Source organism: Ambystoma mexicanum, chromosome 8 (genome assembly GCF_040938575.1).
Source record: "Ambystoma mexicanum isolate Mex_15411 chromosome 8, UKY_AmexF1_1, whole genome shotgun sequence".
NCBI classification, from domain to species: domain Eukaryota; kingdom Metazoa; phylum Chordata; class Amphibia; order Caudata; family Ambystomatidae; genus Ambystoma; species Ambystoma mexicanum.
In genome coordinates this window covers 537,022,651-537,044,868 of record NC_090929.1, presented here as the reverse complement: position 1 = coordinate 537,044,868, position 22,218 = coordinate 537,022,651, and the positions used below count along the sequence as shown (strand labels likewise).

At 47.8% G+C, this 22,218-nt stretch overlaps 1 protein-coding gene across 3 annotated transcripts in view; it reads right to left on the bottom strand.

The window, feature by feature from the left end:
* TP73 (tumor protein p73) overlaps window positions 1–22,218 on the bottom strand; it is a 510,790-nt gene that overhangs the window by 353,064 nt on the left and 135,508 nt on the right. For all 3 annotated transcript variants that reach the window (XM_069610235.1, XM_069610237.1, XM_069610238.1), the window contains exons 2-3: window positions 12,756–12,851; window positions 9,794–9,920 (exon numbers count right to left, since the gene is read on the bottom strand). In XM_069610235.1, the coding sequence (XP_069466336.1) occupies window positions 9,794–9,920; window positions 12,756–12,851 (223 nt within the window). The remainder of the gene's footprint in view (window positions 1–9,793; window positions 9,921–12,755; window positions 12,852–22,218) is intronic.

Below are 22,218 nucleotides of genomic sequence, written 5' to 3'. Positions count from 1 at the left end.
TACGGTGCAACATTGACATGGGATTTCAGAGCACTCCTGCTCAGATCCTCAAGAGCAGGTGTTCTTGTGGGTAAGAGTCTCGCCTAAAACCTAGCGACCACGGTTCAATTCCCGCCCGACAGAAAATAAATGTAAAGTGGACATGGATTCTCTAGGATTGGGGAGCTGGATCTGGGATCCAGGTAGACATTTTTTGCCGGAACCCTGATCCGGGAAGATCCCAGTGACAGCACTGTTAGTCAGCATTTATCACTCTCGTCACTGTATGGTGGTGTTCTGACACTTCTCTGCCCCAAAACATGAAGAGTCCATGCCGAGACCCCATGGAAGGGTGTGGCAGCACAAGGACCTGAGCAGCTTGTCCACCGTCAGGTGATCCAGCGGCAGCCCCCAGTGGCACAGGATTCTTCATATCCATAGACCCAGCACACGTCACCAACAAGATTGTGACGTGTCCCAAAACCTCCAACAGTAATATCAGCAACCAGAGGAAGAAGAGGCTCCAAACCCAGCTGACGTCAGACTTCACCCATTACACCCAGCCATTAGGCCAGGCAGGGACCATGCCCAGTGTCCCATTTATCCAGACATTTGAGCACTGATACGTGTAAATAAAAATCAATAATTCATCAAATATAATTTAAGTGATCAAAGGTATATTTGTATGCATGTCTGGTGGAGTTCAGGAAATGTGATTGTACTGAGCAAAAAGCACATCATTGACTAACGTGCTAACCCCCACAAAATATATGCTTTAAAAATGTTATAGGTTTATGTGTTGTTTATAACATATTTTAGTATTGTGAATCAAATAAAAGGGTAAACACATTTTTGGGTATGCTGTGTATCAGTGAGACCAGTGTGTGTACAGGCACTATGAAGGAAGATGTGGGCAGGAGTGACTGAAAGTTAAGTGTACTTCCATTTAGGTGCTGGGTTGTGACTGTCAGTATTTCCCAGTGAGTAGAGGGTACTGGTCTGGGCCCTATTTTTTGTTTGTAGGCAATATTAGAATTGGACATAGTGGGTATAAACCGATGGGACTGGTAACGTGAGAATATGATGGCATTGTGCAAACTGGGAATGTGAAACTGGGAGTATAGTGGGATGGCAAACTTCAAATATACTGGGTTTACCCAACCTGGAAATATCTTATGCTAATCACGCTGGAGTTTATTGGTATTGTCAAACTGGAAACAAGTTAGTTTTCTGAAACTAGAAATACAATAGAATTCTCAAAATCAGAACATAATGGAGTTAGACAAGCTCCGGCTGTGGTAGGCGTTCAAACTGTTATATCCTAGTATTGTGCAAACATGAAATATAAAACTGGGTATTTACAGGGGTATTTAAACTCTGGGTATACTGGGACTGTCAAAATTAGAATATACCAGGATTGGGGGGGCTGATAAAATACTGTTGGTGTCAAACTGGAATATAAGGAAGCAGTACACCTATGTGTATCATTGGATTAGATTCTTTTCAAACTTGAACTGAGCTTGCAATTTCAAAATGTGAAATGGGTTGGGTGAACAGGTATATTATGATGGTCAATCAGGTACCTGGCATTGTGCAGACTGTGAGTTTCAAGCTAGGAGTACACTGAAATTTTGCGAACTGGGACTATGCTGAGAGTTTACTGCAACAGCGACATACTGAGGTGTTGCAACTGTGAATATATTGTGTGTGTGTGCAAAGTGGGCTTAGCTTAACATGTGTTCATCTTTCAGATACTGTACTTGAGAGTGACATTTGGACATAGTTCTCTTTATCACCCGAAACAGCCCTCTCAGTGACACATCTCAAATACTCAGCTGGAACAGCAATGAAACAATTTATAGTTTCAACACTAGGTGCCACTGTGTCATTCAACTGGGGTCGAAGAACCTTGAACCGCCATGCGCAGTCCACAATGCAGACAGGTGCACCATTCTCAGGCAAATAAGGGTGCAGACCCATTTCATAGCCTGTAAATTGTGGACAAAAGGTTAGAACACTCACCCGGGAGAAAGCAAGCAGACAAAAGTTCTGTATCTGTGCCTCGTCCCCAATGCTCTCCTTTTTTTCATTCACAAAGGCACCAGTTAAATCCTAATGAAATTACCTAATGTGGCCTGAACTAGAAAAATCGCCCAACTGAAAAGAAGTATTCCAAAGGTAAAGCTCTACATCACCAATGCTATCCTTTACTTTTGTGTGTGAGGTAAATTAAATGGCCTGGCCCACCAAGTCATCAACAATAAACACATTGGCCCTCATTACGACCCTGGCGGAAAGTGACTGACCGGACCGCCACAGCGTAAATAGCGTTTCCGCCATTGCACGAAGGAGCAAAGTGCGGCCCATTCCGACCCATCGGGCACGAGCACCACGGCATGGCGGAAGTGCAAAGTCCGCGATGGTGGAAATGACCCCAAAACGGCCCACACCGCCGCCGTACGGCGACCTAGGTGCAATACCGCCACCCATCCCAGCGGACACCGCAGTGTGCGCCTACCGGAAAGTACGGTGACCGTAAATATACGGAAACGGAAGTAAAAACATGGGCCCGGAACGGGAAACATCCCGCCGTACACCTATAAAACCACTAAAACCACACAACCACTAAAAACACTACCCTGACACACACCCCAACCCGTCATCCACCCTAGCGAAACCAAGAAAAATGGGAAAAGTAGCGAAGAAAGCGTGCGACCGCAAGCGGCAGGTCCACTTCTCCCGTGAGGAACTCACCGTGCTAACAGAGACCCTCCAGGAGAATGCTGCCGTCGTCTTCTGCACACAAATGACCAGGACGGCACTTGCAAACAAGAAGGCCATATGGGCTCTGGTGGCACAGCGGGTAAGTGCGGTGGGGACCGCACCCCACAGCAATGCCGAAAGCGATGGGACGACCTGCGGATACGCGTCCGCAGCATACTCTCTGCCAACCGCAACATTGCCACAGCCACCGGGGGAGGTCCTGAATCACCCATCAAGTTGACCCCCTGGGAAGAAATCTGTGCCTCCACCATCGGAATGGAGAGCATAGAGGGAGTCGGAGGGATGGAGAAAGGAGTGCAGACATCCGAAGATTCAGGTAGGTGGGCCAGATAAAACAATGCCAAATCCACAAAGTCCATCCATGTGAAGTACCATGTGTCCACATAGTGCAACAGAAACACATGTCCAGGAGAACGTCCACACACATCGGCCTGATAGCGCACGTTAAAACCCACAATAAATACATAAATAATTAAAAACCCCTAAAACACGCACTACACGTGCAGCAGGTACACCCTAACTGCAGGCTGCCAAACAACTGCACCCTCACTCCACACACAAATGAAAGCACCTCCAAGGCCCCGACCCAAATCACCCTCAGGTACCACCCCAATGCATGTGATACAATGCCATTCCAATTCTCACAGACCCATCAATAACCCTCGCCCTCCTTTACTCCACCACAGGGTCCGATCCAAACGACGAGCTTCAGGACACCCCTACCAGCACACCTGCAAAGAGGGCCAAGACCAACGGCCAAAGACCCTCCACCTCAGCTGCACGCATCAAGACACGGCAGCAGCACAAATCAGGTGGCAGCACAGAGGAGGGAACATCAACAGGCACCCCAGCAGCCAGCATGCCCACACCACCACCACCACAGGTCCCCCCAACGGATGCCACAGAAGGCACTGCCTCTGGTGGCAGCAGCACCATAGGTGACACCCCATTGATGGCAGCATGCTCCGACACAGAAGACGGGGATGTCGAAGTCAGATCCATCCATGACCTGTCCCAATCCCCCTGTCTGTCCCATCCCGTACAACATGAGGATACCACGCAGGGGCACCCACAAGACGACGACTGGCCATCCCCCACAAGCCCTGTGGCAAGGCAACATGAGGTCAACAGCCCCTCTGTGACACCCCCGCAAATGGCCATGGCCCAGCAGAGGCAACAGTCCCTCGACCAGTTAATCGTGCAACAGCAGCAACTGGCCACGCTCCTCAAGGACCATGCCGATGAATGTGGGGGCACTAAGGCAGACATAGAAACATCAACTGAGACACTCAGGGCAGAAATGGAGAGAGGTACAGAGACACTAAGGGCACAAATGGAGAGAAGCACCGAGAGCCTGGGAGTCCAAATGGAGAGAAGCACCGAGAGCCTGAGGGGGGAACTGCATGCGACGTCCAAGGACGTATGTGCCGAACTTGCCGCAGTGCGCCGTGTGCTCACTGAGCTCTCGCAAACCCTTAGGGACATGCATGGACGTGAGCAGGCAGAGACATCATCCGTTGCAAGTTCCGTCCAGGGCAGCCCCCAACGTAGATCTGGGAGGAACCTGCGCTCCACAGGCAGGGGTGCCCCTGATACCCGCAGAGGGGGCTTGCAATAGCGACTGCCCACTGACAATGAGCATCTGTGGACACTGGTGTTCGGGGGGGAGGTAGGAGGGTGGAGGGGGTGTGTTGGGCTCACTTGGGTGGCGGGTCGATAGGGTGTACAACATGATATCACATATGCCATAAACAGTGCACGATCAACCAATGAGATGTGTGGACATTGATCTTTGTGTACTAGGCCATCATAGGCGTACAGTCCATATTGTGCATGTCCCAGACACACACGCACGAGTCCCGTGTCCATGTATCAGCCACCAGGCGTGAGTGCTAGAAGCATACATCAATGAGATGCTGACGAATGTCACGGCCCTCCGGTGCCTCGCAGACTCCTTGAGGTGCTGCCACATCCCCACCCTCATCATGACCATCATCAGGTGCTTGCAGTTCTGCGTCAGGGGGCATGGGCACATTTCTACGTACGCACATGTTGTGGAGCATGACACATGCCATCACCATCTTTGCAACCTTCACATGGCGGTACAGGAGTGCCCCGCCAGACCTGCTGAGGCAGCGGAAACGACCCTTCAGTAGGCCCAATGCCTGTTCAATGACTACACGGGTACGTGAGTGGGTATGGTTGTAGTCCTCCTCATGCTGGTCCCGTGGGTTCCGGACTGGTGTGAGGAGCCATCTCTTCAGTGGATATCCAGCATCACCTGTATGTGGACGAGAAACGTATGATGTGGAATGCCATTGCTACGTACGCACCCACCCCCCCTTCCTGCCAGGTCATTGCCGAATCACATACCCCACATTATCATGCATGTAATGAGACTCACCGAGTAGCCAGGATCTGTTCCCTGCGTGTCGCTCCATGTAGCGTGGTATTGTAGAGTTCCTCAAGACCATAGAATCATGGGTTGATCCAGGGAATCTGGCACAACAATGTGTAATGATCCTGTTGGAGTCGCACACCATTTGTACATTCAGAGAATGAAATTGTTTTCGGTTGCGGTACTGGGCCTCCATGGCATGTGGGACGACCAATTCCACATGGGTGCAGTCGATGGCACCAATGCAACCTGGTATGCCGGCAAGTGCATGGAATCCCACTTTTGTGTTGGTAATTTCCTGCTCCGAGCGTGGTAGGGAGATGTAGTCGTCTGCGTGCTGCAGGAGGGCATCGAGCACTTGCAATAGTGTCCGTGAGAACAGTGGCTGAGAAATGCCATGCAACTGTCCGACTGTGTGCTGGTAGGTGCCTGTGGCCAGGAAGTGGAGTACAGACACCACCTTCAGTAGGGGTGGGATGGCGGTTGGGCTATCTATCATGCTGACAAGGTCAGCCTGTGTCATGTCCACAATGGCGGCTATGGTGTCCCGGTCCAGACGGTAGAGGGTGTGGATCTGCTCATCAGTGGGGTTGAACGGATGTGCTCGGAGGCGTGGGATTGCGGGCTGCCTGCGTGGTGGTAGTGGCTGTGCTGGCGGCCCTTGCTGGCCCTGCCTTGCCCTCCTCCTCCTCCTGCGTCTCCTCCGTGCGGCCGGTTGTAGTTGGTGTTCGTCTTCTTCTTGGAGTTGGAGTACTTGCAGTGCTATCATGTCCCCCAGGGCCAACATCGCGAGTCCTGCCGGTAGCATTTCGGTGTGGTTGTGGGAGGAGACTGGCTGTGCAATTTATGTGTTTTCAGGCTGTATGGCCTCCACCTGTGGTGATTCATTCCACCTGTGCAAACTGCTCTCCCCTTTGGCCGAGCACGTCCCGCACACAACGCTGCAATTCGGGGAATGGCATCTTGCTATTGCAATCATGTATTTGTACCCGATGGCCATGTAACATTGGTTGATATGTTCATTCTGCTGTGGTCCCATTGTTTCACATACTATCTGTGCAGTCGCGAACAGACTTGTGAAGGGTCAGTGGAACGTAGTACTCGAGTAACGGTGGACCCTCATGCATCACTGTACCGAGTTGCAACGACGGGCGGGGCGTCCCATTTGTGGGTGAAGGCAGTTGCCATTTTCACACACAGCCGCACTCGATGGATTAATTTGTGATTTCAAACGGCCACAGATGCCTCTTCGACGTGATGTTGCAAATGAGGAATTCGAAGGGCGGCGCTTTCGGTTTTCAGCTAGCGGCGAGGAAATGCCCACAGGTCTGACTGCAAATATAACGTACTATTGTTCAATGTCCTTGAGACAGGGGCCATGGCGAGGATGCAATGATTGATATGAATAGTTTTGGATGCGCAATAGCGACGTGGGCGATGAGGCCGGACGTTCCCAAATACATGTTACTTCACAACACTGGAATTACGGGCTGGGGCACTGTGGATTTTGCAGGCTGCATAACGCACAGACTCAATGGATATTTCTAATGTTATGTGAGTAAATATTCAGGCATTTTAATCCCGGGATGAGGGAATGATGAATGGATGCATGGGCAGGTGATTTGATACAGAGTTTGCCATGTACAGGGCTTCTTGGAATCTATCCGCCTCCCCTACGCTATGTGATGCAGGGCTGCCATAGTGGGACCATCGTCTATCTGGCCTTGTTGAGCCCTCCCTGTCTCGACGCGCCCTCAGACACTTGTGTCCATGCACGTTACCAATCCCATCTGATGGATTCTGTTTTGACAGACGCATGCACAGGTACACTCGTTTGTGATGGTGTTTACACCTCGATATAGATAGTTATGAGTCGCAAGTGGTTTTTGGGTGGTGATGAACCTTTGGAGTGGGCTAGCATGCATATGGCTGTGGATTTAGTGTGATCATTGAAGTGAGTTGTTCGAATGTAGTTCTGATGGCCATTCTGTTCTTTTTCTTTTCTTTTGGTTGACAGGTATCTCCTCCCCTTTTGCCACTGCCATCTGTATGCCACTCCTGCAGATGGGTTTTACTCCCGACACCTGCTGCTTCGTGTTAATCAGTGGAGCAGCATTACGATCTTATGGGACGATCGCCAATGGGCCACATGCCCTTACGCAGTACTGGTGGCTCGGAGCAACATTTCGGCCTTTCAGCTGGACTAGTGCCTCCCCATTGGGACGGCCCTGCGGTTGTGTGCGCTTCCATGTTGCCTTTTCGTACGTGAATGTGGCTCTGTGTACCATGATGGAACAGGGCATCACACAAGTAGTGGCTGGTCATTTCTTGCGGATGCAGCCCACAATGGTGAAATGTGTTTTGGAGTTCATGGCCTGATGGCTGTATGGGCTTGGTGATTTTGTTGTGCATTAAATTTCTATTCTGATTTGGCCCGTGTAGCGTTCTTCTTTGCAAGTGATGTGGCATATTCCTATTTGGGGAGCGATGTATTGTGAGGAGATCTGCATTGGGTTCCAGCTTCGGAGTTTAGTTGCGTGGTACTGTACTGGGCGCGTTTGCCTACGAAGCCCGTGAGGTCAGGGATGGGGGCTGCCAATATGACTGTTTGAATGTTGTCATGCTCAGGGGCGGGGGATTGGGTTTTGTGTAACAGATGCCGGTCAGCCAGGTGGACTGGTGGAATGATGTGATTTTCGGAATATTGCTGGTCACAGGTGCCTGTGTTTGCGTGCGTTTCTTGGTGGGGGACTGTGGTCATGTCCATTGGGATGGCTTCTGTATTCGTGCCATCTGTGCCCTGCAGCTCCCATTGGCCCCTCTTGTGTTTCTTTTGTTCGTTGGCATGCATGGGTGACTTGTACATTTCAATGGTTGCATTGTGACTTCATTGCACCTACGGGGAGTTGTACTTTGTGGGCAGGGAGCGGTGTACAGGCACTCAGTGGGGCCGTTTACGGTTGATTCGCGATGCCGTACTTCTCACCATGGCGGAATGGTACATTCCGCCATGCTTGATGGCGTTAGGTACATGTCCGCTAGGGTCGGAATTAGCGTACCCTTGCGCCATGGTGGTGTTTACGGTTTGGCATGGCGCGCGCGCGCGTGCTTGGTGCAGTTAGCGTTGGCGTTCACTACGGTGTCGCTAATGGCTTCGTACTTTGCGGTGACGGGTCATAGTCGCACCGAGCGCTATTCGATGGCGGTATTGCATTTCCGCCATCGTTTTCCGAATTCCGCCAGGGTCGTAATGAGGGCCATAGTAGGCAGTGGGTACTTACTTAAAAGCTAGTGAAGATGTTTGAGTAGGGCATGGCTGGCCTAGCCAAACCAGCCGAGTTACAAAAATTACACCATTTGATGGCATGCATGACCACTTCTGACATCTGACCTGTACAGTAAAAAGGCATCATCATTAGTCGAAATGTGTAGATTGTCCTCACTTTTTCCACATTTCATTTAACACTGCACTTTATCCTGATGTTTCTTTTGGGGGAGGTATTAGCTGAAAACTGTATTTCTCTGTGGTTAGGCAAGCTTGTATATGCAAAATATTTTGGCTAGCCACTACAAAATACTCACCACAAAAGTACTATACCAGTCTGGCCGATCAGTTCTTTGCTAAGTGACTTTTAATCCTGGATCACACTGTACTTGGTGGTTTGGTCATCCAGTGCACCTTTGCGTGAGTATTTCAAGCACAACCAGGCTACGGAGGGGAGACAGAGGGATGACTGGACAGACAGACTTGCTAGGCCTAGAACATTCAAGGAAATGTAAGTGCGCAGAACAGAACAGGAAGTGCGAGGGAGGGGGAGGAGGAAAAGTGCGTCCGTTCCAGCAGGGGCCATGGTTAAGTGCAAAGTGGTTGCCCCATTCATGGAGCATATTGCAGTAGTGCCAGGTAGAGTGCAGAGGCCTGGACGCAAGTGAAGGACTGGCGCGGGAGCGTGGGACCTGTGAGGGTCTGCAGGTGCGCCAGGCGACCAGTCAGCTAACTGAGCAGGTTAGGGAAGAGAAGGAGGGAGGAAGCAAGCGAAGAGAAGGAGGTTAGCAGGGTAGAGGGAGAGAAAAAGAGGAAGAGAAGAGGAAGGTCTTGAGGAGTTTCTGGAACTTGAGGAGGTCCGACTCGAGACAGAGAGAGATAGGAAGGCTGTTCCATAGGGAGGCACCTGCAGAGGATAGAGATCTACCCCCAAATCTCTGTTTGGAGAAACGGCTCAGCCGCAGAGAGTTGGGAGGAGGCAGAGGGAGGGCTCTAGAAGGAGAGCGTTTGGGAAGAGAGCGTTGTAGATAGTGAGGGCCCGGCTCCAGAAAGCCTAACGTACACTAGCAATGTGTACATTAGGTACTTAATGTACACTTGCAATATGCACTAAGTGGATATTCATGAAACTGACAATGATGTGCTAACTTCGAAAAATATAAACTGATTTGGTAGCTGGGCGTCAAACATACATCGGCACATTTAGTGCCATTTAGAATCACTGTCCATTGATTGTGAATGCAGGCTTAAACTACATCACACTATTGTTAACAAACTCTCAGATCAGCTTTGAAGTGGCCTAGGAATGTAAAACTGGTAACGGGAAGAACTTTGCAGTGCATGTGGTCTAAGGCAAAGGCACTTACCATCATGGATTCGCTCATGTTTCTCATCTGGAAGGCATCCATGTTGACCTCGCCTCGACGACTGCTCACCTCATTGCTGTTGGAGTGGTTTGGCTGAGGCAGATCGAAATATGTACTGTCAGGTTCCCTAAGGAGAGAAGCAAATCCAGGAAGATACAGTTAACCAGGAGGGCTTGCATAGCTCCGGCCATCCAAACTGTGCCCACATGCCTACCATCCAAGATTATATTTGTGTAGAGTAAGAGCAACTCTGTTTGCCCATTCCTTTGAAAAATTGCCTTGACAAGTGGGGTAGGTCGGCATCCTTTGATACCAGATTTAATGTTACGAGCTGTATATATTCATGGATTATTTGCGCCGAAAAAAAAACGTGATTTGTGCACCATTCTGCCCACAAACCCCCATTTGTTAAACAGGGATTTGTGGGCGGAATGGCACACAAATCCCGTTTTTTTCGGCACAAATAATCCATGAATCAGGGCGTTAATGTGTGTGTAGATCACACCCAGCATCCTACTGAATATGCACTATCCTGGAATGTACCTGGCTCCTACATATTGGGCAGTCTTCCACAACATGATTTTTTCGTGGATGGAGACCTGAAGAAGACAGCCTTCCACGGTTGCCATGGGATAGGACAGAATCCTAAGAATCGCCCCAAAGTCCTGCCTGGGGTGGAATTTTTTGTATTTGAATAGTGAGAAGCCCATCATTTTGGAGCAGACAGGGCCGGCAACAGCCCCCTAACCCTGCACATGTGCCTCAAGAGAGATCAAGGCAGCTAATGAACTATCCACCCTGCAACACATAGCGTATCACTATTAGCACCCTGAGGCTTTCTTCCTGGGGCATATGTATATATATATTTTTTATATACTTTTTTTTATACAGGAAATTGTGGCTGTAATGAATATAAGTGCCCAATTTCCTGTAAAAAGAACTATACACCATGATAGTCCCCATCAAAAATGTCCAGGGGACTAAAGCCCTTTACTATTTCCATCATGCAGCCAGAAGTGGGAGGGAGAGCAGGGACAGAGACCAAGACACCCCAGCCAAGTAAGTGTGGGGGAGGAGGGGGTGGCAACAGGCATGCCCGCAAGTCTGGAGGGGCGTAGTGGTTCACAGAAATCTGGAGGGTGTAATAAAATAGGTGGGGGAACCCACTGCCAAAATAAAATGGAGGACACGCAGGGGAAGCACAGGGGTGGCCAAGAGAATGCCTGGTTGGCCAGACGCTCTGCGCAGGGTGCTAACAATATGCACATGTACCCCTATCAAGGGGTTAATACTTCTCATACTTTGAAGTGAGGTCACACGGTACAGAAGGATCTGCATGGGACACAGATTGTTCGTACAGTGCTGTTGTAGAGCACTAGCTTTCTCTTCCACGAGCATGTTTGAATTTTCTTCTGCTTGTGTCCATCCTGTTTCCAACTCGTTATTGCCACAAGAGTCAAGTAATTCATGACCATTTTCGTGCAGTTATTTTGCAGTATATGAAATATGACTTTCCAGTGCTTGAAGGCTACACCAATCGCAGTTAATCGCTCTACACATACTAGGCAACATATCAAAGCTTCTAACAGCCTGCATCCCCAGAATGCCAAGTTCAGATGTGTCGGGCAATGAGGAGCAGGGGCTGCATCAATGACTGTGCATCCCTTAGTGGATGGGCAGCCACAGTGCTTTAAGTGGGCCGGGGCCTGCCGGGACTGGGCCCCGGCAATCTTCAAAAAGTGGGACTGGGCCGGGTCCCTGCCCGGGCCCCAGTCCGACCGCAATGTTAACGGGACACATTATCCGGCTGCAGCCGCGATGGGAGATGCGCCCGCATTAAATTAGGCAAGCTGACAGAAGTGCCAGCCAGCCGCAGTGTTGCTGTAAATCCCTTCCCCAGGTCGTCGAGGCGTCTCTGACCCTCGGCAAACCTGGTGACTCTGTGGCACTGTGCTGATTTCTGTGTTTATAAAAGATGGCTTGAAAAGTACACAATTCAAGTCATCTTTTATAAAGCTTTGCCTACGGACAAAGACGCTTTGTCCCTCGGCAAAGCTTTATAAAAGAGTACTCGAATTGTGTACTTTCCAAGCCATCTTTTATAAACACAGAAATGTTTAAAAAAAGATGGCTTGAAGAGTACTGAAAACCATAAGGTACGCACACAAATAAATAAGTCTCATATATTTGTGTGCGTACCTTACTATGGTTTGTGTACTTTTCAAGCCATATTTTATAAACATAGAAATATGTTACAGATTTCTATGCTTATAAAAGATGACTTGCATAGTACACAAACCATAGTAAGATACGCATACAAATATATAAATGCTTAGATGCATTTATATATTTACGTACCTTCTATGGTTTGTGTTGTTTTTTAGGCCACGCCCCCCACGCCACGCCCCCCCCCCTCAATGTTTTACCCCACTTAAAGCCCTGGGCAGCCAGCTCATGCCAGACCACACCTACATCCTGTTTTTATCTTTTGTTGGAAGTGTAGGCTCTTCCCATTATAAATACATGTCTACCAGCCCCAGAATTAAAAGAAAAAGGCCTGGATGAACAGCTTCTGAGTGCAGTGCCTATTGTAGCGCACTGTAAACTTTACTTCGGGACGACAGCAGTTCAACATGTTGGCTCTCGGAAAACACCTTAAATAAACACAACGGAATGCCTTAATCCGGTGATCTGCAAAGCGAGGCTCTCCAGCTGTTTTGGAGAACGACTCTCGTGATTGCTCACCAGTGATTATGCTGGGCAAGAATGACAGGGGCTGTGCAAAAAACACCTGGAGAGCCAAAGATTCCAGACCCTTCCCCAGCGCCTAGAATCTGGGTCATCTGTAAAGGGTGCTATACAAACTTTCTCTTTTCACTGCATGTTTGCACTGACAGCCCAAGCATGCACACCCATCAGCACCATTGCGTGTACGCAGGCTCGGACCCGCGCGACTACTCACAGCGTGCTCCAGAGGTGCTCAAAGGTGGTCCCTTCGTCGGCGGCCGACGGCTGGGACATCTTTAACAGCGGCGACTCGGACAGGGGGTAGATGACTCTGTGGGCAAAGGAAATAAAAGCACGTTAGAACACTGCACTGGCAACGTTCTCACCAGCAGTGCAACAACAAGGCGGTTGGTCTGGGGTAAAGTTAGTCACATGGCCAGGCCTTGCTGGCACTACTCATCATTCAGCCTGCTCAGACCATCCTACTAGGAAAACCTTCCCTTTTCTATGTGGGGCAGTGCGCTTCCGCAGAATGCACGTGTTTTAAGAATACACTCAGCTGTGTTTTGATGTACTACTTTTCGAATTACAAGGAGACTCCCTGGAAAAGTCGCCTTTACTTGAGGCACAGTACAAACAGAGGGCCCCGTGAGCTCTAGTAACTGCTACTGCCAGTTAATATCCATGCCACTCATTTGTATGAAACACAGCATGGTGATAACATTGTGCGTGATTCGACCGCACAACACTGGCCTTTGGGATGCACAATTGTCTGCAGTAGGTGCGTTATCTCTTCAGGATGGCTCATCCACGCACAATGCTCAGTATACAGGGTAAAAAGCCGACGGGGCCACGAGGGGTGGACTTGGAGCCAAAAGAGGCCCTGGAAATAATTTTCAAAGTGGCCCCATATTACACATTTTCAGCAAACCCAACCCTTTTCCTATGGAAAATGTGCAAATACCAAACAAGAGGCACAGGGTGCTGAGGCCTACTGGGAAATCTCTAGAGTTCCCTATAAACCAGTCCACCCCTGGGGGCCACCGCCAACATTTAAATATATCTAATCTGCTCATTTAGTTGGTCAAAATGCAGATTTTCCACAGGATCAGCTGGTTCCTGTGTTCACTCCACTGTTTGTTTGTTGAATTATGTATATAGCGCACTTAACCCGTAGGTATCTGGGCGCATTTACACGGTGACAATATCATTACAATATGATATTACAATGAGGCGATACAGGCAATTATATGCATTACTTCAGTATGTTATCGATCAGATAGTCAATATTACAGGATTACAATACGGATATATGCAACGATGGTGTACTCATACAAAATTAGACATACAGTATTAGAAAAATTGTGAGAACAGCCATGTTTTGGTTTTGTTTCTAAAATTATGGAAAGAAGCTTCTGATCTTATGAACGAAAGGCGGCGCTTAACTGCTTTCATTTTGGGGCACGCCATTTTGGGTATTTTAAATAAAGTTCAGTTTTAGAGGAATTCAAAAACGTGCCTGTATCTTGGTTTAAAAATTAAATAAATATCCACTGTGGTGAACAGATGAGCCCCGTTGTCCACTTTATGGAAAAATGTATTGTGTTGGTCCCCAAAATGCTGATGTTATTAAATGTTATGCTACCTTATGTTATGACAGGGATGCTAACATATGTGCGTATTGCTGGTGCATGCAACGCTATGTTATGTAATAAGGCGAATAAATACTAGCCGCAATGGGTTCCACATTCCTGCCCTAAGCGCCCCTGAATCGTGGCCCCAAGCTCCCTGTTGCACCGTCTGGTTACACGGTTTCCTGCAAAACTGCTACATACTCCTGACTACGGTCTCAGGTGAAAGGCCAAAAACGAAATGAGCATAGAGTCAGAATTATCTTCTCTCCTGCCTATGCAGCTTGTATGCCCACTAGTGGACAGCAGGGGTGGCATGTCCTATTAGGGACTCTGGAGATTTCTCGGTAGGATTCGGGACCCTGGGCCTCTTTTGTGTGGTAACCCATTTTATTTCTGCGTTTTCTCATACGACAAAGGCTGGGTTTGTTAAAAATGTGTAATATGGGGCCACTTCGAAAAATATTGCCAGGGCCTCTTTTGGTTCCCAGTCCACCCCTGCTACATAGTGTATAAATCGGGCACTATTAAAGCTGAATTTAGGCCCAGTGATCTAAAACCAGCAGCTTTTGGGAGTGTCACAGCCAGGGGTGGACTGGCCTAGAGGGGACTCTGGAGATTTACCTGCGGGCCTCTGCACCCTGGGCCTCTTTTGTGTGGTATTTCCACATTTTCTCATAAGAAAAGCTTTGGGCTTGCTGAAAACGTGTCATATGGGGCCACTTAGAAAATTACTTCCAGGGCCTCCTTTGGTCCCCAGTAATTATTTCAAGGGCCTCTTTTAGTTCCCAGTCCACCCCTGCTCACAGTTATACTCTCAGACTGCCATTAGGCTACCTCGCCAACTGATGGCAAGCAGTATCTGGCACATGGTGGGAAGAGTTTGCCAAATGAATGTTGTAATAACTGGCAAATCGTCCGTACTCAAACATATGGTGGCAGAAGATTACAAATGATGTACCTGGGCACGTCACGCCAACTTGTAAAACGGTGCATATGGCCATATGATGCCAATGGCAGGCACCTGGTTTGAGAAGCTGGTAACATGAGGGCAAGGCCTGGAAAATGGTGGGAGTAAAGTGGCATAAGTCCATATTTTGCAAATGGTGTGAATAATGGTCATAAAATAGTAATACCTGGAAAAGGGTATACCCGGGCATGAGATGGCAATAACTGTCCAATGGTGAAGTCCCTCAGCATATAGTGCCAATATGTGGCATATGGTGCACACACAACAATAGCTATCACGTTGTGTGTGCACCAAGATGCATGATGTCCTTCACTTGCAAATGCTCTGAGTACTCGTGCATATGATGTGAACCTTAAGCAGGGTCACAATTCACTTACACGTGGACAAGGTTCTGCACTATAAGACCACTACAGTGGTGATGCAGACAGTGTAAAAGATGTTTAACATAACACATGATGGCAATACAGTCCCAATGGAAGGCTTGGCTATGAGAAGCAATCGTGCCTATAATGGTGGCTATAGCTATGACATGGTCTGAATACCTGGGCACCTGATGAAAATAAATGGCATTTGGTTTGAGCACTAGGAGGCAAAAATGCAAGTACCTTACTATAGGCTGGCAATATATACCCAATGATGGTAATACCTGGCAGGTGAAATGAATACCTGAGCAATGCTTTTGTGTTTTAATGGCGTTTGGTAAAGTGCCAACATGCGAAACAACTCACTTTGGGGCACTATGGCTGGATTAATGGAGAGCAGGGGAAGATAACTTGAATTTCAACCACAGGTAGAGCAGCATCTACATTGCTGACATTCTGGCTGCAAAAATAGAGTGCACTGCTGGGAATGGTCGCACTAACCATCCAATCAGCTATTTGGCTCCTTTACTAGAACATTCCAATGGCTTCTGGAGGCAAGGAGGCATGTTCCAGAAGCTTCTGCTTTAACTGTTTTCTGAATTCCGCATCGTCCTTGAAAATGTTCATATCTGGAGTGTGAGTATTCCCAATGAGTACACGAGAGCCTAAAACGAATTTCTACTCAGCGAGTTTAGTTTGGAGATCGTTTGCCGTGGGCAACAAAGCTTACTTGGGGCAGCATCGTGAGTCACGCAGTCAGTGGTGTTTTGGGGTATTTTCTTCCAAAGATCGTGGGGATAAGGCACGAAAGTGCCCTGGGGGTGATCCTTAGCTCAATAAACAGATAACGAAATGATGGCAGAATCTTGGCGAGAGATAACAGGCCGAGAGGATAGCTCAGGGTCCACGTGTTAGTCTTGGAAGCAAGACAACGCAGAGCAACACGGTTTTGAATCCCTATCCCATGTTTAAAAACTGGTCTCCTATGTTAAGCGCGTTATAAGATATTAATTAGTAAATAATGCGGGGCGAATGGTAGGAGTACCTGGATCTAGGATGGGAATGCCTGGCAAAAGGTGGGAATACCTGGGAATGGAATTGCCATGGTAGGCAAATGAAGTGAGTGTTTGGGCATGGGAAGACTATGGGCCTCATTACAAGGGTGGAGGTAGCCTTGACGGTAAAACCGGCAAGGCTACCTCCAAACTCGCATCCGGGTCCGGCACCCGCGAATGGGCAATTACCGGGCTATTCCGGCCCAGCCAGACACGGTAATTGCCCTTTCACGGGTGCCGGGCCGGTACATCCCCATTTGAGCCCCATAGGGATCAATGGGAATGGGGACGTCGGATGCCATCCGACATGCTGTGCTCGTGGGGGCCGCACTGTCTGATGGGCTGACAGGCATCCGCAAGCACAGCTTGTAGTATGGCGGTAAGGTAGCAACAGTGCTGGTTGCGCTACCGGCACCGTTGTTGCCTTACCGCCATACTTATAACGAGGCCGTATGCCTTGCAAATGGTATGGAATCCTAAGTAACTGATAATGGAGAAAACATTATCAACCGAATACAATCTAAATGATTTACTATGTCAATGTCTGCATAGTACATTTTGATTGAAAATAGACACATTGGGCCTCATTACAAGTTTGGGGGTAGCCATGCCTGTAAAACAGACAGGCTACCTCCAAACTTGCGAAAAAAAACGGCACCCGCGAATGGGCAATTACCGGGTCATGCTGAGTTTGGCGGACCTGGTAATTGCCTATTTGCGGGTGCCGGTAATAAGGGACTCCTCATCCCCATTCGGCCCCATAGGGCTGAATGGGAAACGGTGCCGGTGCATCCACAAGTTGTGCTCGGGGGTGCCACACTGCCCGCCAGGTCCGACCTGGCAGGCAGAGCGAGACCAGCGAGCACAACTCGTAGTATGGCGGTAGGGTAGCAATGCTACCGGCGCCATTGTTACTGTACAGCCATACTCATAATGAGGCCCATTAAATCTGTAAAGTGAATCCTACACTGCAATTGCCTTTAAGAGAGAAAACAGATTTCCCCAATGAACCCTCACAAATGTGGACAGGGTATTGTTTATTAATGATAAACCTATCAGTAGCAAACCCCATGTGGATTGGCTATGCCCCCGACCCCTGCTGTCTTGCACCGAAAGTCAAAATCCTTGATAACTCCTATTGTGTATTGTACCCAGCCCAAAGAGGAGAACCCCCGCTAGGATGTTGGCCAGTCCAAAGACTTCTGAAATAAACAAGTGTTCCTCATTGAAACTATGCCTTCTTTTCTTACACGAAAATCAGAAATACATTAATCAAATTGGAGTGCTAACCCCCCTCTTGTTGCTTCTCAGGTGGATGTGTGGGTTTGTGGGTGGTAGGTGGCCATGGAGGGGGAGGACTGGCATTTAACTCTCTGTCTGCTTTGGCCCTGCACCAAATACACGTGTCCCCTGGCTCTTGCTTGAAACCCCGCAAAGGAAGCGCAAAGGAAGAAGTCACTGCATCCTCTTTAGATGAGGAGTGTTTCAGCCAGCTTTGTGGGGGCATCCAGGAATCCACAATCCGCCCTAACCTTCCTGCTCATCAGCTCCTCAACCTGCCCGTGAAGAACCTCCTGCAGGCTTTCAGCTTCAGTCTGAAACCAAAGTTATGGACTTGCCTCAAAACCAGGTGACGGGTAGCAGATGAAAGGGAGGGTGATCGGGAGATCATTATGGGCCTTTGGCTGAACACACTGTGTGAGAGAGACTTGAGACTCTCGGGAGACACTAGTGTATACTTTGGGAAGAAATGCCTGATTGTCTGACAAATGTTGTCTGTTGCCCTGACGTGCAAATGTTCCAGCAGGCACACCGAGCACAGCACCTGAGCAAATTAGGGGGGATATAGGACTATCCTCAAATTTCCAACCAACCTTTTAGAGAAGGTGAACTGAGCGCCTGTGCATTCCACAGCTCAGGAAGCCATTTCTCCAAACCCAAAGTTGATATATCCCACATAACCCTTGATATATCACTTATGGTAATGAGCAGAATCTCCAAGCTACTCCTCATCTGCCACAATGCAGCTGTTTGAAAGAGAGACAGAGAGAGACATGGTGTGACAGTGGCAAAGTGAGAAAGTGAAATACAAGCTGCCTGCAAAGACTAGTGGTAGGAGGGCCTCATATTCTTGGTCACCATTTGTAAGGTACAGAAATAAGATTATGATTCTCATAGTTGCCAAAAGTGTCATTTGCATACAATACTAAAAGCACAGCACCATGTAATGTCCTTCCCCTGCAATGTTCCCTTTAACATCCATATTCAGAACATGGCAACATACTATGTAAGAATGTAATGTTGACCAGATATGCTTGTAATGTGCATGTCATATTTATTGTATACCAATCGGGGATAAGCAATTGGGTTAATAAACCTTTGTCGGATCCCACCAACACAATTATAGTAATTATAGTAACACACAAAGGTGGACCAACTCTAGAACTAAACTCGATCTGTCCCTCTTGAAAAAACTCACAAGTCCCTTAAAACAACTATCCTAAGGGGACAGTGCTGTGCCGCCTGTCTAACAGGGATAGCAAACAAATTAATCCTTCCACTAAACTCAAAATATATTTCAGCCTAAAAATCCAATTCTAAAACGGCTCTATCTTCCAGATGACCCAATCTGGAGTGAGCTAAAACACACGTTTACACTTTCACCACTAAAATATATTGCTGCATTCAAGTGGGTACTCATAACTTTGTATTAATCCATTACAGGAGTGTGCTGTGTCAATTCCCTTTGGCCCTTTTGTTCAATCATCAACCACACCCGTGTGTAAGTGCCAATTTCAAAAAGATTTTTTTACAGGTATCCACGGGTCGCGTCGGCATCTCTGAGGTAGGCGACCTTTCAAGCAAGACCTACTACGGCTTCAATTATATAAGTGCAGTCTTTCACTTCTCAATCGCAAAAGAATGCACTTTCTTTCATAAGTATCCATCATTTTACCAACTTGGGTAACCTGTATTGGGATACAACATACCATCTACCTAAGGCCCACGTCTTAAGTGCTTGATATGTGACCTTCCATGCCATCCAGCGGCTATTCTTCACTGTGCTTCGCTATGGGGCTTGAACTCTATCATCTAAGTGTGGAGACACAGAGAAAAACACTCGTTGTGAAATCGAGCAGGCAACTGGCCCCTACTCGCACTCCCTCCATGCTTCCAACTGTTCCCCTGTTCCTTCTGTCAAATGAATGCAGTACTTACTGGAAGTACTTGGTCTCTGGAAGCGACAACATGCATATGGAGTAATTCCCGTGGTACGTTGCAGTCAATGCAAACAGCTCCCATCTAGCCCGATAGTCAAGGCCTGTCCTAGCTACTATTTGTCAGGCCATCACATTGCAGGATATTTAGAATACCCTGGCTGGGAGTCCTACGGGGCGTTGGGCACTCATAGTGCGTTTCTCCCTTTTCTGGCAGCCATCTTGGTGATGTCTTTCTCCAGGTACCATGGATAGGGATAGTTAAATCCCTTACTTAAATATCACTGACTTCACACCCCGGGCCAGCTCGGGCCATTTTGAATCTTAGTCTGTATTCCCAAAGTATATAGTGCACACATTCTGTGTCTCCATCGTCCCGATACCAACATCTCTCAGGATGACGTGGTTATTTGCATGCGTATTCCATGTGTTTTTCACATCGCGGTTTGGACAAATAGACTTCCCACCTTCATGGGAGTGCCCTCACAGCATGCCACCTCACTCTCATGTGCACTGTGAGGACAGCTGCCATCTTGGCATGGATCTTTGGGCATTGACTGTATAACTCATGGGGAACTTCCCACTGCACTTAGGTCATCTTCTCGCTGTGAACACATGCACCCTTCACAAAGCCTTATCACGGGGGCATCAGTCCATTATTTCATTCAACAACACACGTGCATCAGGCCTGATTGCACTCAGACAATGACAGCATCATCCCTGTTCTCTTGTCTTCTCATGGACAACCTTCTCTAGGGAGGCTATCTTCATTCATCTTGGCATAGTTGCCAAATCATGCCACAGGATCTCCACATTGAAGCTGTTTATATGAGATGTCATGCACTCCTGTTTCTTTCAAAGTAGTAGGGCAGAAAAATCTCCTGCCCTCCTTGGCAACCTGATTTTTTCTAGAACTGTCCGCTTTAGATCTTCTGGCTTATTGTCTGCCTGCAAGAAATATTCAACAAGAGGAGCTGTCAGTCTCTTAGTTCTAATATTGAATTTATGCTCACTTATCCTTTTCCGCACTGGTCTTTCAGTCATCCCAATTCAGATCGCATGGGCACTTCATAAGTTATATGACCCCTCCAGTGTTAAAATTTGTGAACGATGTCTGTGACCACTGTCTCCTCCAAACAATGTCGATCGTGGTACTTATACTTTTTTGTGGACACACCGAACAAGACCCACAGGGGAATGACACGTTAAATGTTCTCCCTTCTCTTGATGGCAAATCATGATTTATTCAGATGCACACTCCTAGTGTTCAGAAACGGCCATAACTTCAAGATCTCTTTTTTAAGTGGGTTATACAGGGGTGAGTAACTGAATACTGGAGTAATTAGCTCTGGAGGTTTTTGCTTTTGCTGCAAAGTAATTTCTTGAGGGATGTTCTGTGCCCTTTTCGATGCTTGTCTAAGAGTTTTTCGCGGTAACTCCTCTCCGGCAGCAGTTACTTTAGAAGATCCAAGCAAGTTAACCTATATCGGAGAAACTGTCCAAATGGCAGATTCCCTTGAAGAGCTCTGGGATGATAGGTATCAAAACACAACAAAGAGTTATGATCTGTCGGTTTATGGAAAACCGTGGTTGCAAGTCGCCAATTTCGATGAAAAATATTAAGATCCAAAAAATGCACCTCGTTGCTTGCCTCTGAACTAAACTTCAAATAGGGATTTCTGTTGTTTAGCCAACTAGAAAAGGCATGTAGACCTTTTTGGCGCCCAGCGAAAATCAGGAAGATGTTGTCTACATATCTATTTCCTGCATTCATGCATGATAAAGGGACAACTCTCCGAATAAATGTCAGCTTTTTCAAACTTGTACACATAGATATGGGCCAGGCTCTGCGCGAATGTTCTGCCCATAGCAGTTCCATAAATGTGTTGGAAAAGCTGTTCCTCATAGTTAAAGAAGTTCCTGGAAAGAGCTATTTCCACCAGTTGTAACACACAAATGGCTGGGACACTCCCCATATCCTCCTTGTTGCTTCACACTTCCTGAAGTGCTACCATTGTAGCTTCTTTTGGTATGCGGGTAGAAAGGGACTTAAAGTCCAACGTCACCATTATTTTTGTCTCTTGGTCAAATGAGGTAGTTTTCAAGAAATTCAACATGGCTGTAGAGTCTTTAACAAATGACTACATTTTCGGAATTTCACTTTTGATAACCAATCCACAAATTGCGAGAGTGGTCCCAGGATACAGCCTATGCCGGAAACAATTGTGTGCCCAGGTGGAGGTATCATGCCCGATGGCCTTATGTATCTTTGGCAGGCTATAGGATGCTGGAAGTCTTGGATGTTTTGGTGTCATAAATTCAGCTTCTCTGCTGCTGATGTAACCCTCTGCTTCCGCTTCCTCAATGATAGGGGCAAACAGGGCCCTGGTTGAATGTGTTGGATCTGTCGCCAACCTTTGGTAACTTCGTTGGTGCAATAAAAGGCACCGCACCATCTCATG